The sequence below is a fragment of the Ictidomys tridecemlineatus genome, chromosome 7 (genome assembly GCF_052094955.1).
Source record: "Ictidomys tridecemlineatus isolate mIctTri1 chromosome 7, mIctTri1.hap1, whole genome shotgun sequence".
Classification (NCBI taxonomy): domain Eukaryota; kingdom Metazoa; phylum Chordata; class Mammalia; order Rodentia; family Sciuridae; genus Ictidomys; species Ictidomys tridecemlineatus.
In genome coordinates, this window is record NC_135483.1 from 163,752,805 (window position 1) to 163,772,292 (window position 19,488).

At 35.9% G+C, this 19,488-nt stretch overlaps 1 protein-coding gene across 2 annotated transcripts in view; it reads right to left on the minus strand.

Moving 5' to 3' along the window:
* The window catches only part of Satb2 (SATB homeobox 2), a 178,698-nt gene that overhangs the window by 136,500 nt on the left and 22,710 nt on the right, over positions 1 to 19,488 (minus strand). For both annotated transcript variants that reach the window (XM_078017803.1, XM_078017802.1), the window contains one exon: positions 13,325 to 13,501. In XM_078017803.1, coding sequence (XP_077873929.1) covers positions 13,325 to 13,501 — 177 coding nt within the window. The remainder of the gene's footprint in view (positions 1 to 13,324; positions 13,502 to 19,488) is intronic.

The following is a 19,488-nucleotide window of genomic DNA, read 5'->3' on the forward strand; positions in this document are numbered from 1 at the left end:
CTGAGGCTTTCCAATGGGAGAGAAGAGAAAAATATCCTCTAGGTGGGTACTTGTTTGTATGATAAATTGGTTATTTTAGTGAACCTCAAGACAATGTAGCCAGGACTCATTATTTAGAATTAAAGGGCCCCTCAGTGCCCTGGAAAAACATGCCACCCCCACCAACTGTTTTAATCCTCCTGGTTACAACACAGTCCCATTATTTTAAATTTACCTGGTTAAATTGTAGCTGCCAAGAAATTCAAACAACTTCGTGATCATATCATTAGTCTTAATAGGAAATTCTCCCTTCATCAGTTAGCTAGAAAAGTGAGTGCTGATCTTAACTTCATTAGTATATTAGTATCCAAACAGGAGCATTTAAAGATGTGTAGGGGTTACATTTTTTGAAAAGGGACACAGTAGGAAATTATAACAGTAAGTTACATAAATATCTCTGGTAGCATACTTATGATAAAATGCTGGTTTCATAATTAAAAGTCTTCTTTCCCATGAATCGGTATCTTTGGTTATATGAAAACATTTAAATAGATAATTTGAGTCATAAGTGCTGTTCAATTCTTGCTACATCTATTAAGAAACTCTACCTTGAAAACAAACACTTCTCTCCATCAGGGATCACCAGCGTACTCACATTCAGGAAGACAATGTTCCCTAGCTCCAAGGACAGGCCTCAGTGTAGGTTTAATGAGTCCAGAAAAATACACAGAAGGGAGACAATGTGATCAGAGCCAATGATGCTGCTGGGAAAAGGTCTGGGTAGCTGGCCAAGTACGCTGGAATTCTAACTAGGCCCATCTCACACCTGCTAACACACAGGGAGAACAGTGGGAAGAAACTGGGTCAGTCTTAGAAATACACACAAGATAGATGTCCATCTCTTCTCCATGCCCAGTAGGGCCTGAGGACTGGAAGAAACAAACCACAAACATGGATTACAACCCATTGCCCCAGCAACCATGGGGGCATTCATGATTTGTTTGACAAATTCCCTACCTTCAATAGTGGGCTGTCCTCAATCAACTCAAACACAAGGAAAACCCCATCCAGAGTTTCCCCCGATGACTTTTCTAAAATCTCCATCCTACTACATACAGCAAAAAACAGAGGCTAACAAATAGACAAACTGTCATCAGTTATTAATTCCTGGGCCAAGGGACATCTTAACACAGGACTGTCATTGTGAAACTAGTAAGCACTCAGTAACTAACCCACACAATGCTGTATATATGCTTTTTAAAGAGGAAAAAAACCAAAATGTGGGTAAGAACAAGGCTATTGCAAAAACAAAATATGAAATCAATTAACTAAAGTTTCCTGAATGACACAATGTCTTTTTACCCTTTTTTCACATTTGAAAAAAAAATACAGAAAAATTTAACTCTTTACCAGAGCTAAGAAAGAAAACAGGTCAATGGGGGATGGGGGAATTAATAATTGACCTTTTAGCATATATATTTTTATATTGAGATTTCCCCCTCAATATAAAAATATATATGCTCATTCAGTTATCAACGTACCAAAGGAAAAGAAATTTATTTTCAAAAGATAGCCATATGTGCACATACATGTTGGAATGAATCACTGATCTTCCAGCACATGCTGGGAACAGTCTCCATACTTATCACTTCCTAATGACCACTCCTAAATCCTTCTAGATAAAAACAACAAAAATTACTAATGTTTCACATTTGTTTGAAAACCAAAAGCTTCATTGTTATACAATATTAGAAATAATGATAAAGAGAATGAAATTATACATTACAGTGTTAATTGAATATCACAGCTAAACATATTACATATGTAAAAGTAGTACAAAACTATAGCCACAGGAAAATAACCTAACAGGTACTTAATTGTTTCATTCATGGGGGATGTTTATCTTCTTTCGACTTTTTTTTTCTATAAAAAACAAGCATTACTTTACTACCAGAAAAAAAAAAAAGATTTTTTAAAACGTACTATATTTTTAAGGAGCTTAGATATAAAAAAAATGGGATCTAATAAAACAGGTTCTTATAAAATGCTATCCCAAGGTAGCAAGTTCAGTTTAAACTCAAAACAGGTTACCCCCTCAATATAAAAATATATGTGTTCATTCAGTTATCAATCCCAAAATGCCAGTCTTTGGTTTATGCCTGTAAAGTATAGTTACTGCTAGTTTGGATTCTAAAATCAACTAACAGATTAGAAATGTAATACCATAGCATGGGACATAGGTTGAGTACACATTCTCGGGAGGCAGAGTTTTGGGTCAGTCAAGTTATTAACAACTCTAAGCCTGTTTCCTCACTGGTAAAATTTGTGGATGATATAATGCACTTTGTGAGGACATTTTAAGGAAAAAATGAGTTAATGCATGTTAAACACATATGAGCATATATGTTAAGCACACATACCATTTTTGTATATACAAGCTCTTTAAAAATATAGAAAATTTTAAAAATCTTTTTTCTTGTAATAAAATAATGCTTGTTTATTATAGAAAAATAAAAAAGTAGAAGGAAGACAAACATCTCCCATGACTGAAGAGAAACAAACCTACATAATTGACTTAAATGTAGTTTATTACTACCTAGTATATAAAAAGTACTCAATAAGTACTAAATAACAAAATACATTCAAGTTAATTATATAGGTATGTTTCCCTCTATCCTCCCCCCCCACCAAAAAAAAAACTAGGCTCTGGTTTAATATAAACTAATTCTAACAAAGTTACATTTACCTTATTCTGAACATGAGTTAGTCCACATGGGTAAATTTTTCAGAAAACTGAAACTTAACCTTTTAAGCACTGATATTGCCTTGTTTTTAACTGTCAAAATCCTTTCAAAACTTTTGATTTCTTTTCTGGTTAAGCGGCTACTCTCTTGAACCCTAAATCTGCCAAAGCCCTAGTTCTAGACAAGATGGAATGAACAGGGTCTCTTACCTAACATGTTATCTCCTATCCAACATACATTGAGTTATTCTCTATTCTCTATCTTTCTAACATACAAGAATATATACCTTCAGGGCAGGGAAATTTTGTATCTGGCTCATTCCTGGGTCCCCAACACATAGAATGATACCTGGTATGAAAGAGTAATTTAATAAATATTTATTAAATGAATGAGCTGAAATGACAGTATATTAGAAAACCAGAGAATCAAGATGTGATCTCTAAGTTTCTTTGTAGTTTTCCTCTTAACTATCTTCCAATAGTGTTCAAAAGATTAAAGACCTTAATAAAGTGCTTTCTTTCCAAATAATTCTGATATATCCTCCATTGCACATGATCTAAAGCAGGCCTTCTTTAATTGAAGTCTCCCTGCTCCCTTAAGGATCCCTGTATCCATAATAATAAAATAAGACATCTTGAATTTTATTTATTACTGTGGCTCTGAAGCATATATTCTCAAGAACCACAGAAGTTAACAAAACTGGTTGGAGTGTTGAATCAGAAACAGATTGCTCTTTTAACGGGGCTCCCATGATGGCAGGCTTTTATCTGGGGGGTTGTTTGGCTGTGGGGCCAAATCATTGAGGGCAGAGGTTGGAAATGTGCTATGAGCGTTCCAGCATCCCTTTCTCCCATTTATAAAATTGACAGAAGGAATATGTCGGCAGCATTTCTCCACCTAGTGTGAGCTGAGGCTGAGGGGACCCTGGTGCTGGCTGATTTGCATACAGCCTGCAGGGATCTTTTCTAACCTGAGTAATGAGCTTGTAAAATAGCAGCGCAGATTTGCTCTTCTGTCCTGAGTGATATTTCCTCAAACCAGAGAGGCAGAGGAAAACCTTTGTGTTTTCTCACTTAACACAAAATAATTTTGCCAGTTACTGCTTTTGAGCAAGCAAATGGCACATGCTCTAGAGCCTTGAGTGAAGACCCTCCTCAGCTGCTATCAAAAAACCATCGTATTTCAAGCATTGAATTTTAAACACTCACCACAGACATGTGCAATCTTACTGGCATCTAGGAAACCAAACATGGTGTCCACGCGTGACCAGTCAGCTGAGCTCACTCGCCACCTCCCACAATCACCACCAAGCTTTCCGTCTATCACATTGCAGACAGAAAATCCAATGCATAGGTTTTAAATGCAAGGTGGAGTCATTTGCTGAAGACTTTGTACTTTGGATTTTTTGTGCTTTAAGAAGATGCCATACACGGGCTGGAAATGTGGCTCAAGCAGTAACGCGCTCTCCTGGCATGCACAGGGCACTGAGTTCAATCCTCAGCACAACATAAAAATAAAATAAGATGTTGTGTCCACCAAAAACTGAAAAATAAATATAAAAAATTCTCTCTCTCTCTCTCTCTCTCTCTCTCTCTCTCTCTCTCTCTCTCTCTCTCCTCTCTCTCTTTAAAAAAAATTGATTAAAAAAAAAAGAAGAAGATGCCATACAGATTCCATCAAGAAACTCATTTGGTTAAAAAAAAAAAAGCACATTTATTGAAACACTTATAAATGCTTCAATAGTCCTATTGCCTTTTGGGTAGAGCCTTTATACTTAAAGCTGTCCATTGATACAACTCTCAATCTTGGTATTCTAACTCTAAGTCTATTTTGTCATTCGTGTTAGACTGTAAAATGTCTTGGCCATGGAGAGCATTTTGTAATATTAAATTAAAAAAAAAACACTCCTTCCTTCCTAATTTTTTTCTTTCTAATTTGGAAAAGAAATTTTGTCACCAAAATCTTATAATGTCACATGATTCTTCGTGGAATTTTGAAATTTCTCTCATAGATTTTCCACTTTATATTTTAGTGTGCATTTTACAGGCAGACTTTGTCCAATTTTTCTTAGATCAAATGTTATTGTATTTTTATGTTCTTATAGGATCCCAATTTCATAGCAATTCATTAATCTGTATAGTATCAGTAAGTGGGCAAATTATGTATTACCTACTTTTGATAGTTTGGCAACCAGTGGGACCCTGTGCTGTTTGGGATCTCCTTTTCTGTCTGCAATGTGACAGAGGTAAAGGTCGGTGGTGACTGTAGGAGGTGAAGAGTGCTTTAGAAAAGAATAAAATAAAAAATTAAACAAGTCACATCAGAGGATCACTAATATTAGGTTATAGGTTTCATACTTGTAACTCCTCAAAGCCATATATATTAGTGAGTCACAACTTAGGTATTAAATAAAGGCTGTATATCTCTTTAGGTCAGTCTGTTTAACCTGGATCATTTTACATAAATGCCAAAACACAAAGCTCAGATGATCAGCCTTCTGCATGTCATGAACATTAATGACTCTACCTCCAAGAAGAACTTTAAGCAGTTTAAAAAGTACAGCAAAGCTAATTGCAACTATAGCTAATTGCCTCCCAAATAAAACAGATAACTGAAAACATTGCTAAACACACTTCTTTCACCATGCAAGAAATCATAAACTCTTAATGCATTATTTTTACTGATGGAATATTTTTAAAATAGACATTCAAATAGAAATTTTGGGGTCAGTGATTGAGTGAGATTACCCCTTAATTCACAGCCCTCAATGACTTTTATCAAATTCCACCTACTCATGGCTAGACACCCCCAAAATGAAGTTGGACGGCCTTCACCTTCTACAAATATAGACAATATTCTCTCAGCTGACTTTCATATGACCCATAATTACATATTTACATATTTAAAATAACACATATTTATGACAAACAGATATAAGGAATACAGAACTACAAACATTTATGTTAGATTCTCAATCTTAACTATATATCAGGCAGGGAAATAAGATGAGCATGATTTTTCCCTTGGCACTTCGTTGGGTTTGCTGTGTGCACATGGACACACACATATGCATACACGGATGCATGGAAAATTAATTTATGTAGCACGGGAGAGGAAAACACAGGGGTCTGTTAAGGAATTGTGACGTGCGTGCCACCAGTGTTTTTACGTTTTGGACCATCCAGCTTTAATGAGGGCTGAGACGTGGTTAACAGCAATTTTGGGTAGCTTTTTCAGCTCTTTTTTTGGGAGCCACAGAATTTTTTAAAAAGCAGCTTGTTTGTTAAAAGTTTGCTCCAAGGCCTAAAATTTCTAAATATGCACCTTTCTTCAACATTGCCTTATAAAGAAGAAAAAAAAAACTGCTGAAAGTCTCCCAAACATGAGAGTTTAATTAAAAAAGGAAAAGTGGGGGGGAAAAAAAAAAAGAGCGAGCCAAAGAAAGAAGCAGAGAAAGCAAGATAAGGCGAGAGATCATTTTAAACATTTTCAATAAGGAAAATGTCAAATGTTCAGAGCATAAAAACCTTTTGGCTTCTAAACCACACATGTCTTTTAACCATCCTCCCTTTAAAAAAAAAAAAAAGTGTAAATTTCTGAATTCCTTTCCAAGGTTATGATTGAGCTTACTAAGTGTTCCTTTGAAGTCATAGTATTTGAAGGAATTTATAGGGTTAGGATTTTCATTAAGTTTAGCAAACAAAAATAATTCTGAATTAAAACAGCAAATAAGTTTGACGAATTTTTTTTAAATTTAAGAGGATGGAAAAACTCAGCGATTCAGAAAACTTAATGGACACATAAACCAAGTATAAATTATAGACATGTACGACTGCAGATCTGAATAAACCAACACTTAAAAAAAGCATAAAATAATAGGAAAATTTGAACCATAATATTTCATATTAAAATTTTATCTTTTCTTTAGTATTCATGATGGTATTGAGGTTGTTTTTTAAAAGTCTTCATCATTTTGTGATATTTAATAAAATATCTGCATACAATATGAGGTTTAGAATGCACTTTAAAATAACTCAGTAGGGAAGGGATGAAAAGTGGCTAGGGACAAAGAAGAGACAGACTGGCCATGAGTTATTAAATGTTGATCCTAGATGAGGAGATCATAAGTATTTAATACAAGGCTTCACAAATATTGATATGCTACATGATTCCATAAAAAAATTAGAAATTCATTTAAGAATAGAGCATTTCACAAAAATGAACCAACTAAAGTGAAAGATTATTCAGATATATTGATGAATTTACCTTAAATGTTGTTTCTATTTTTTCCTGATATATATCATTAAAAAAAAAACTAGTCCATTAGAAAGTACACAACAATAAATAAATGAATATTATGTAAAATGATAATAAAGAATAAATGAAGCCATTCCTCTTTTATAAAACTATCTTTACTATTTTGGCTTTAAATCTTACCACCATTTATAGTTTATAGACCAAAGTTATTCTGCCTATAAATAATGCCTTTTAAATCTGGAGGTCCAGATCAATTCAGACAAAATATCTCTAATTTTTATCTGAACAATTTACATCCCAGCAATCCTGTAAGTGCCTTTTGAATAACAACCTTTATCATTCTAAAAGTTAATATTGAAGTATTTTGCCACTATAAATATAGCCAAAACATCAACTATAGAATAATGACCTGGAATAATCTGAACATGATAGTAGCTGATCAATAAAAAGACAAATTACATTTCACTCTTCATTTTTTTTTAAAGACAGCTAATTCATAAATAGAAACCAACTTCACAGTAACACACAAGGGAAAAATTATGGATAAATTTTGGTAAAAATGAAACTTAACTGTCTTCATTCATTTGACAAATATTTAATTCTTATATACCTTACATTGTGCTACATATTACTCTTTTATAAGGGAACAAAAGAGTCTCCAGTGAACTCAAATCTAATTATTGAAGGAAGTAAACTAACACTTTTTAGGAATATGTATATTTTCCCCAGGGTGATAAGTAATAGCATGAGGGTTCATTTGTCCATTCTTCCAATGTTGCTTAAATATCAAGCACAAGTAACAGGCCTGTGTCTTGAAGACAAGGCTGAGATAAGAAGAGCTTCACCAACCAAAACCAAAGCCAAAGACAGGCTATTCTGAACCCAGGGAGAACAATGTCCTGAACTGGCAAATAGGTTTCTTTAATAAAGCAAAAGGAGGATTTCCTAGAAAACTCAACCCATGCTTCTTGCCTTATCTGTTTCCAAAAGCTAACAAGAGGAGGGAGAATTCTTAGGCATTTTTTGGAATCAAGTGACTATTACAAATTTGTGCCAAATCTGTACAGAAATTTCATATGTATTTATATTCTCTGAACCTCAGCATAGGACATTTCTGAACTCAAGAGGATCAAAAATCAACTTAAAATTTCACATACTAAGTCTTTTATGACTAATTATTACTATAAAATGTAAACTCCATAAAAACAGATTTTTTTTCCAGTTTTTTATCTCTAAAGGCTAGACTAGTGACTAATACAAGATAGGCATTTAAGCCTGCTAAATTAATTAATTTGAAGATCAGAACTGCTAAGGAATATGTTTGATTTTCATATCTGGACTCAGTTTGGCCTCATGAGCAAGAATTGCATATTTGAAATCCTCAACCTATTAAGTTTTAGAAGTTGGTCTCAATAGATAATAATTCAGTGGTGGTGGGGGTTTTGTTTGTTTTTAATTAAGTCTGTCTTAGTTACCTTAAAAAGAGTATCATCATGGAAAGGAAACATATGTAATATCATTACCAAATGTATATAATCATTATGTATTAAATAAACACCCTACCCAAAAGGTCCTGCCACTTAGGGTTTATGTCAAAAAGTAAAGAGAAAAATATTAAATAGAAGCAGCTCATAGCTGGGTACAATGGCACACACCTGTAATCCTAGCAGCTTGGGAGGCTGAGGCAGGAGGATCTCAAGTTCAAAGCCAGCCTCAGCAATTTAGTGAGTTCCTAAGCAACTTAGCAAGACTCTGTCTCAAAATTAAAAAGAAAAAAAAATTTTAATTAAAAGGGCTAAGGATGTGGCTCAGTGGCTAAATGCCCCTGGGTTCAATCCCTGGTACAAAAAAAAAAAAAAAAGGTGGAGAGGGGACTCCTATTCCAAATCTAAACTGCTGAGAATCATAAAAATCATAAGGCTGCTCTGTGATTCAGGACCCTGCTCTGCAGGTGGATCAAAGGCTTCAGATATGGACTCTTCTACAAACCAGGATGCATTCCTGAGAAAGGTACTCCCCTTCCCCTCCTTTGCTTCAGTGTCCTCTCTATAAAATTGAAAATATATTATAACTTACTTCAAGAAGCTACTTTGAGAATTTGATGACTTAGTACATGTAAATTTCTGAGAATAGTACCTGACATATAGTAACTACTCAGTTGTTACCTGGCACTATTTATTAAAACTAAGAAACCCCTTGACTTATCTATTATAGGGGTTCATTAGTGATTTATTCATTCATTTTTAATCTTGCACTGAATAAACAACATAAATACATCTGTATCACGTGTAAGATTTCATATTTATGAATAAATTAAGAACAAGGTGAATTGCTTATATTTGGGACTAGGTAAAAATTATAACTTCCCACTTCTTCAGAGAATAATTCACAGAGGAAGTAGAATTTCATACTGTACCTACATATTTGTTTTTCTGATTAGAATAAAATCTCATATAACACTACCACCCATCCTGCTGACATTTTGATAAAGACAAAGGTCGTTCTTCTATGTACGTATGTGGGATTTTTATACAACAGAGACTATTCGGCACCCTGCTTAATTTACTTAAAATTTACTACATTTTCCTGTGCCACTTTTTAAAATATTATTTAAAATGACTATATAAAGGTAATTGTTCCAACATAAATACGAAATGATTAATATACTTCTTCTTAAACCTACAGTTTTGACGCCAGAAATATTCAGGCAGAAAAGATTTTTGCTTATTTATTGCTCTGCATGTTCATTTTTTTTTTTTTTTGCATGCTGATTTTTAAATAAAATTCTCTGGCCAAAAATAAATTTTAGCAATGGCGAGATGCTAAGCAACTCAGTGAGACCCTGTCTCTAAATAAAATACAAAATAGGGCTGGGGATTTGGCTCAGTTGTCAAGTGCTCCTGAATTCAATCCCAGGTACCCAAAAAATGACAATAATAATAATGTTTTAAAATTTACTCCAAAATTTACAGAAAGCAGAGGAGAAAGTGTCCTATTTAAAAATTAAGTCAGGTAAGCACAGAAAATATCATCTTATAATCACAGCCACCTCCAAAGCCCACCATCCACGTTGGCCAGTAGGATAGCTACTTAGTTGGCTTCCTAAAGACTACAGCTCCTGGGGGCTGGGGATGTAGCTCAGTGGTAGAGCATTGCCTAGCAAATGTGCAGCCCTGAGTTCAATCCTTAATACACCCAAAAAAAAAAAAGAAAGAAAGAAAGAAAAATAAAAAGACTGCAGCTCCTTCTTTGAGAATCACAGAACTGTGTGAAGAACTTCATGGCTATTACTAAAAGCTTCATGGGCCAAAAGGAAAGCATGAAAAGGAAAGAAGAAAAAAAATAGTAAGCTTAAAATGAGAGCAACAGGGACTATGATGCTCCCCCAAGTAGCACTGGCAAAAAGCCTGCCACCTTTCAGCTTTTTGCATGTGTAAAACAACAGGCTTGATGATCCTGCATCTTGGATCCTTGAGAATCAGAGTCACCAAATGCATGTTAGGAAATGAAGGGGATGGGCCAGCTAGAACCATAGTGTTTTATACCCTCTTTTCTCTTGGGTACCAATATCGGGCCTTCAAATGAAAGTTACCACAAACATGCAGGCGGGCAGGGCGGGGGGCAGGGGATCTCTGAACTGTTTTAGTAGCATTTCTACTGTCCTTTAGAAGCAAACATTATTTCTTTAAAAATTCTTACAGTTCACCTGGAGAGAGATTCTCTCAGAAGAAGAGACTATCTCCTGCTCAGGAGAACTTGGTGCACTGCCTGCTCACTGGGACTCCAGCACCTTTCCAAAATGATGGCATTGCTAAAATACTTTCTCTTTTCACAGAAACTGAAATATTCTTCCAATTCAATAACTGAAATCTCTTCTATTGCATCAAAATAAAAATCATGTTTTAAGAGCCTCAATTTTTAAAACAGGATCAAGCAAACCACTATCCTTGCAGCTTAGTTTCTGCCTGTTTCAGCACAGGAAGAAGAGATTGAGAAGCACTGCAGCTTCTCTGCTGCTAGGGGGACCCTGGACAACTCCCTTATCTTGGGTGAATCACATAAACACTAAACAAAGAAACAACAAAACCAAAGCAAAGAAAAAAAAACTACACACTTAAAACCTCATGCTTTGAATCATCAAAGAGTCATGTTTTATTCTACCTCCTCTTGTATTTTATTCTCACACTGCTGTTTGTCCAGCTCATGAACGACCTGTCTTATCATGCATGCCATCTGGTTTATAATAAACACACAGCAAAATGTATGCTTCTAATGATCCGAATAACAAGAAGAATCTAATACATTCACTTCAAAATAAACAGTTCTAAGTTTTTCCATTTGTCCAAAACAGAGATCAGCAGCCTGAAACAAAATAAACAAATTGTGATTTGTTTTTCCCCTGTGAAATTATACTACAGGACTCAGAGATACACCTCTGCTCACCTACAACCTGAAGAATATCTGATCTAGAGCACCTTCTTTCAACTTACAGAAAGTGTGACATTTCATATTTTTTAACCTCAGCTTTAAAAAACTTTGAGGAGGAAATAGCTTTTGACTCATCCCCTACTTAATCCTTCATTGTTAACCATATTTATTGCTAGTATATCTCACCTCCGTGGGTAGAACTCTCAGTCCACATCACTGAAAGAACAGTGTGGCTCCCTAGTGCAAATTTCCTGAGAGCCTCTTTCCTCGGCATGTGCCAAGAATCAAATCTTGGCCACTTAGCGCTGTGTTCCACATGTGAGCTCACGATGCGCTGAGCAGCCGTGCTAACTGAGATGGATAGCCCTGTCAACAGGAAGCTGGCACACCAGGATGTAAGCAGTGGGATACAATGACCTTTACATTCAGAGAAAAATATCCCTAAAATGGCATGAAAAGTTTATGGGGAGAAGGGAGGGAGGATTCTTTTATTTCATTCAGGCACATAGCATGAAATAAAAGCAAAGGTGCCCAGTATGCAATTTGCTAAGGATCAAATCCTGAATCCCTCACACAAGAATGAAAGTTGTCGGGGAAAGGAAATGAATCATCCTTTATCACGCTGCTTTGAAAGCACTGGACTCTACGATTCAGCTGTGTCAACTGCACAGATTGGCCAAGCACTTGGACTTGGATTGTGCCTGGACTCGCTGGAACTCGTAGGGTGCTGACTGCCCTGGGAAGAAGGCATTCTTGACCCCTGGTTTCATATGGGTTGCTTTTGTGGTCGAACTAAAATATTTTTAATAAAATCAATGAAATCAATGATCTATTTACAAAACCAGAGTCAAGAGCTTGAGAATTTAAATCCTATGTCCTTGGTCACCATATTTATAACTATAAATGCTTAATCTCCCATGGGTTCCCTATCAGAAAATATGAGACTCTGAATGACATTTCTTAGTAATGATATGAAGAACTAAAAAAAAAGAGCAAAATTCCCTGGCACATAAATATTAAGTAAAGATAGTAATGTAGGAAATTAACATATAAAATGAGACCTGGAAGTTACTATATTTCTATTAGTTAAAAATCATCATCATAAACTATACCATTCAATCATTTCAGCTGAAAAACAATAGTAATTCTATCAGGTCAAAAAGTCATTGCAATTATTCAAGGTTTGGGCAGCATTTTTGTTGTTATTTGTCAATTCTTTGGCATAAAAGAACAATGAGCTGTGTTTCAGAATGAAACAACAGAAGCTCACAATGGGCTCCCTAGAATTATATAAAAAACATTGAAATAATGATGCAATTTTAATAGTTAATTAAATAGAAAAAAAGGAAGTGATTACAAAGACACTGTGATTTTTTTTTTAAATGAATGGACCACATCAAAACTACAAAACAATTTTCCAAGACACAAAAGGGTAAGAGACATCCATTTCTTCCTGTTTAATTAAAGGCTGATCATAAACTGCAGAAGTGATGGGACCAAAAGCTATAAATAAATAAATAAATTTAGAAAACTGAATATTTGTAAAACATGCATTAAAACCTGGATAAATCAGGTGTCAAACATCTCAGCACTGGCCCTAAAATTATCGGTTTGCTGACTTAAAAATACTAGGGTTATGGACACAAAAAATCCTATAAAGTTCATCTTGAAATACAGTCAGTTTGAGCAGCTCTAGAGGTGCTGCTCATAAGCTTCCCCAAGCAACAAGAAAATGAGACTTTCTACAAGAAACATCCTGCTGCTCACTGTTTAGGTAAGACACTACACCACCTCACAGTTCTCCTTCAACCCTGGGATACAATTACCTGGGAGAGCTATTTCAGGGAACAGATTCTTTCTCAGATCATGACACACAGAAGGCTCGGGAAGAGAGGGAGATGAAAATGGAGTGATACCTTGGGCCTGAGCTGCAGAGCTGTGGGAATATCCCAGGGCCAGGAGCGCAGTCTCCACCAGCTGGCTAAAAAGCACATCTTTTCGCACCAAAACAAACTCAGCGTGCTCTTCTCTGTTGTCATATTCGAGAGAGCTATCCAACTGCTCCACCACACAGAAGACAGGAATCATCAAACCTGGAGGGACAAAATTCAAGAGTAAAACACAAATATTGCAAAGTAGCTCTCAGTTACCACCATGAGAAGAGAAGAGACAGTTATAAAAGTCACCCAACTGTGATCAACACTGGTTTAGAGTAAACAAGCCTCTTTGTTCTGTGGCCCTAAGGAAAGCTGTGCCCCCGCCCATTATTATTACTATCAAACTGTAGCAGAATTGCCAGGGGCAGTGGCAGAAGCCCTCAGATTCCAGTCATTAAAAAGTGAAGTGCGCCATTCAGAGGTATCCCAGCACATAGGCTAGATCAAGGTGACCTTGCAGATGCTGTAATCCTCAATGTCCAGTAGTTTTATCATAATTACTAATCAGAGTTAGTATTTTCAGATCTGATCAGCTTTTGTCTAGCAATGCATTTTAAAACTTCTACTCTCAAGATACCTAGTGGGAAGGCATGTTTGATTTCAGGGCATAAGATGTTATGTGAATATGTATAAGAAAGTCATCAGGAATGTTTGGTTGGTTGGTTGGTTGGTTGGTTCTAGGAATTGAACCCAAGGGTGCTTAACTTCTGAGATGCATCCCCAGCTCTTTTTATTTTTTATTTTGAGACAGGGTCTCACTAAGTTGCTTAGGGCCTCACAACATTGCTTAGAAATTTTAAAAGTCCCTCCTGTAGGCTGTTTTTTGGGCTGTTGTTATTGTTTTATTTTGTGTGTTTTTTTTTTAAATCCTGGTTATCAATTAGCCTGAAAATACTCTGATCATGAAAAGTCTTAACATTTAAATTACGTCAAAAATATACATCCAAATAGAAAATTCCACCTCTTTAAAACTATTATATACTAATACCAGATACTACTGGAAAAAGAGTATTTTTTCTTATGTTTGCAGAAGAAAGAAGTAAACTACCCTAAAGAATAAAGCAAATTAGTCTAGTTGAAAATCTGTTGAAATCTGTTGTCACCGAAATATTTCTCTGCTTTGTATCAAAGTGTGAAAAGCTAAAAAATGTTTAATTCACCAAACATTTTTTGAACTGTTTTTTATTTTTCAAAAAAAAAAAAAAAAGCCATACAGGCATTTAAATCTAAACATAGCCAAGGCAGAAGAAGATCAAAGTTTTACTAACATACAAGTAATAAACATGGACTCTGCCCCACGTAATTCACACAAATTAGTATGTTATGAAATGGGGTTCTGCTCTGGGTCTTTGGGCAAGAAAAAAATCAAAAGTTATGAAGGATGAGTAGGCAGGCAGAGATGGGGAGGTGGAGGGTTGGATGGTCACAGTGAAGGCACTTCATAATGAAAACAAGATCTCTTTGAAATGACTGTAGGAGAGTAGGGCCCTGACAAACAGAATGCTTAGGAGGTTTCCAGAAGCCCTTCCCTGTTGCCTGACCCTACAAGTCTCCTGACTCATTTCCATCTTGAAAAACTGAGAGTAGGAGCAGATACTCTGCAAACTATGGGATCACAGATTTAGGTTTTTGTTCTAAAGATAATACAATGGTACAACTGGTTCCCATGTGCTAATTATTATTATTAAAGATAATAAGTATTGGGTGTAATTATTAAATATAATCATTATTAACAATAATAATACTCATTAAGAATCGTTATCACTAAAGATCATGGTAATTATTATTAAGACTGCATAACACTCTTAACAAGACTCACCATACCATACCTGGGACAGCTATTGACTCAATGTCCACTCTGAGAACAACAAAGCAGGATTAATGTCTGCAGCTACACTATCTACACAGATTCATGAAAAACATGAGACAAGGATAGAGAAGACCAATTTTTCAAAAACAGAAAAGGATTTAGCCTGGCCATGTGATGCTTTATTAAATATAATTTTTAACTGTGACCCACTCTGGTGTATGAAATGTTTATTTATTAATAGTGAGTTTATCACCAAACATATTCAAGACTTGTAATGAATATTATGAGTTAGATTTCCTCCAAATTAACCCTGCCACCATTCATTTGCCTAGCATTTATTCACTGAACACCTACTATGTGCCAGGTATCCCCTATGGTTCCCGGGATATAAGTGAGAACAAGTCTATATGACTCCTGCTCTCCATATAGTTGACAGCATTGTAAAATCTTCCTGAGTAAGCATAATGGCATTTTATAGGACCCATTCAATAGAGACCTTACCAACAGGGAATAGCCCCCATTTAGCCCTTTTAACTCTTACATACTGGTATATGATCTTTGTCCAAGGAAGCAGGTTGATTTCTACTTCTAATGATTCAAGCATATGCACACATGGGGCCATGTAGCCAGTGGTGCCATAAGCTACTTAACCACTAATACCTATGTGTACATAAGTTTCAATCATGAAAATCCATGTGCAGTTCCTAGTGTCAACATCTGAGTGTCACACATCTGGGAATCACAGATAAGACCTTTAAATGAATCTAGTTGCTCCATAAGCTAACATGTATCCATTACTCAGACACCATAAATCTTTCTCAAGTCTATAGTCAACTGAAAAAACTTAAGATCCTATCAATTTTTGAAGATAATATTAACAGTTCAATCAGTCACATGTGAAATAAAACATAAAAACACAGAGCTCTATAACATGTAGGAACTTGTGTTTTACAATTGTCAGTAAGTGAGATATTTTCTAAGTATTTTAGTTCAGTGACTGAAGGAAGTAATTGTCACCTGACACAATAGCAATAACTCCTTACAGTCAAAAAGCAAGCCCATCCCCAACAGGCATCACCTACTTGGGTAAAAGCAAAGGACTTTGAAGTCATTTATAAAATAAAACAACATTAACAAGGAATGTATGACAATAGGATTCGTTCTGAAGCACATATATATGAGACACCCAGGAATATCACAAACAGGTTATATTTAACACACAGAAAAATGTACCTTCTTATTAGAATTTGATCAACCCAAACAATTATGGTTGTATAATGAAAAGCAGTTTTTAGAAAAAAATGAAGTCGGGAAAAATAAATGCAGTTTCCCGTGGGAATGACAAGAAAAATGAAAAATAGTAAAATTGTACAATGAAAATCAAGGATGGCAAGAAGCTTCAGGCATAGGTTTAAAAGCCTTCAAAAACAGGAAATCCCTACAGGAGACAAGCCATAAAAGGACGAGTAGAAAATGAGTATAGAGAAGGGGGAAAAGGATGAGTAGAAATCTATGCCTCTAAAAAAGAGATATTTATCTATTTGGTCACAAGATTCTCACTAAGCAAAAAAAAAAAGAAAAAGAAAGAGGAGAAAGGGACAGTAGATGGTAAGATAGTGAAGGTGTTTAGAAAGACTTCAAAAAATAGATTCAAAATGGGAAGAATTAAAAGATAAGTTCTGATGAAAGAAACCAATGTAAGGTAAGATGCATTTACAACAAAATTCAGAAATGGTCAAGAAGCAGAAAACAGAAAAACTCTTATTCTAACCCTGTATCTTGAGCTTACAGCATTAGTTTTCTTTTTATTGAAACACAGACCCATTTCCAGATGATCAAGTAGAGAACTTTGGACCTTTTGATTCTAAGCCTTGCTAAGCCTTTTACAATTGCAGGAGGCAGGCAGGTAGTTCAATCTAGAGGACAGGCACCCAGACCCAAGCCATTTGCTCCAAGCTAAGACTTACTCTGGCGATTGGGATATATGCTGAATTCTGTTGTCATAGAGGCAAAATAAACTTGGACCCTCTCTCCATTAGGAAAAATGCACTTTTCCAGCTGTCATTAGCAATGATGCTAAAACTGCCATTTCATAATGATACTATTTCTGAAAAAAATGTGTAGCTATAGTCGTTGTTACTACTTTGCACCACAGCAACCAGATGAACTAGGACATGTGGGAAGGTGGTTAGATGTGGTGGTGAACAGCAGCAAGTTGGAAGTAGGTGATCCTTGGGTGGGATCCTGACAGTGTCTCTCCTTATCTGTGTGAGTGACTATGGGTGCTTTATCTGTCCTCTCTAAGGCTCAAATTCCTCCAGCTAAAATGCAAACAATAATCTCTATGTCACAGAGTTGTCAAGAGAATTCAACTATATAATGTGTTTCTTTGACACACAGTTCTCAAACAATGGAACCTATTTTTTTTTTTTTTTTTTGGTTATCAGTATAGTTTACCAAGGGGAAAAAAGAAACCAATTTTTTTCAGAATCTATATGCAACGTTATGATACATACTAAAAAAACATTTAAAAAATAAAAGTAATGATGATGGTCACTGAATGTCTCATCATGGTATAGGCAAATGATACTAATAATCATGGTATGTCCTATTATGCAAATAATAATGGCTTGAAGAGTTCAACCTGCCCATAGCAAAAGGTGACGTGTCAAGAAGCACCTAACTTCATGCTCTCAAACTGCACATCCAAAACAGTAGTCACTAAACACATGTGGCAAGTGAGCCCTTAAATATATCTTATCTTGAATTGAGATATGCCATAGGTGTAAAATAGATTTCATTAGAAGGGCTTACTATCAAAAAAAATAAAAATAAAACCAAATATATATTATGAATAATTTTAAAAAATTAATTGCACATGGAAATAGCATTTTGGATTTAGAGTTAAAACTAATATATTATTGAAATTTATTTCACCTGTTTCTTTAACGTATTTGAATGAAGCTACTAGGAAACTTAAAATTACACATGTAGCTTACATTATATTTCTATCAGATGGTGCTAATTTAAACAGTCCGCCAAAAAAAACACATAGAATGGTTTTTCTCACACATTATAAATTCATCACAAACTGATACTGCAACAATTATGTGATTGTCGTGGGCACTTCTTGGCCCTTTGGTTATCTTTTCTCTATGTTCTAGATATTAGGAGACTCAGGAACAGAAACCCTCTTGCTTAAACTCCAAAATCCAATGCACTTCCTTCTCAGAACCACCAACCAAACTGTAGGCTGCAATTTTTTAATTAACTATACTGATCCAAATTCTTTAATAAAGGTAAGGCTTTTTCCCCTCCTTCCCTTCACTTTAGAGAACATTGACAGTCCTCAGGAAATGCCATCACACTAGGTATGAAAGTGACCTGAGGAACAGTTACTCCCGAATGCTCCTATTGTTCCACCTCAACAGTGAAAGATAAAAGTCAAGCCAGCAGCACGGGGTCTCCTTGACAGGACTCAGTCACCCTCCGCCAAAGTTGGGCCAGCAAGCAAACCTCTCTCTCCCATTGCACTACCTAGTCAAACATGTGTACCCTTATTTTCTCCTCATAGTTACCTTGTGAGACAGTTGTTATTATTCTCATTTAATAAATTAAGAAGCTGAAGTCATGGGAGAAGTGAAATGTCTCTAAGAAGCACCGTGAGGCAGGTTATCCCAACCCTACTCCTTTGAAAACAATATATTCCAAAACAACACACTCCAAAATATACTCCTTTCAGTAAAGGACCCTTTATCACTTGGTTTGGCTAATGAGTGGTCTGTGCTGCCTGTAAGTCAATGGACCTTCCAAGTACCTCTGAGGTGTTAAGCACTGCACTAGGTGTGGAGGAGAAACCAACCCTGTCTACTTTTCAGACACTCAGCAGACAAAGGCTCTGGTGAATGGGGTGGTGTGGATGAGTTTGCTCTCCGCCCCAGACCCTGTATCTTCTTGGTCCACCCTCATTCCTGGAACTGCCCTCTGAATGACAAAAGCCAGTCTGAGATGATAGCAGGCTAGCCTTTCTCCTCCCCCCTGTATAAGGGTTTCTAAAGCCCACCTGTTTCTGGAAGTAAGGCAGCCACAGGACCTCTTCCCTTCCCTGCGGCCAGCAGAGCTGACCTGGAAAGGTTCTAGGGCTAACTGAAGATTACAAAGGCCTCCGGACAGAGCCTTGGATATTTGTTCTTTGTATACACTGAACTGGAGGAAAGCTCCACACTTTGCAGCCTCCGCAGTAAGTAGATCATAGACAAAGGCCCTTGAAACAAATTCTACCACCCAAAGAGGACAAAGAGGGAAAGGAATGAGTGACTATCTTTTCCTAATA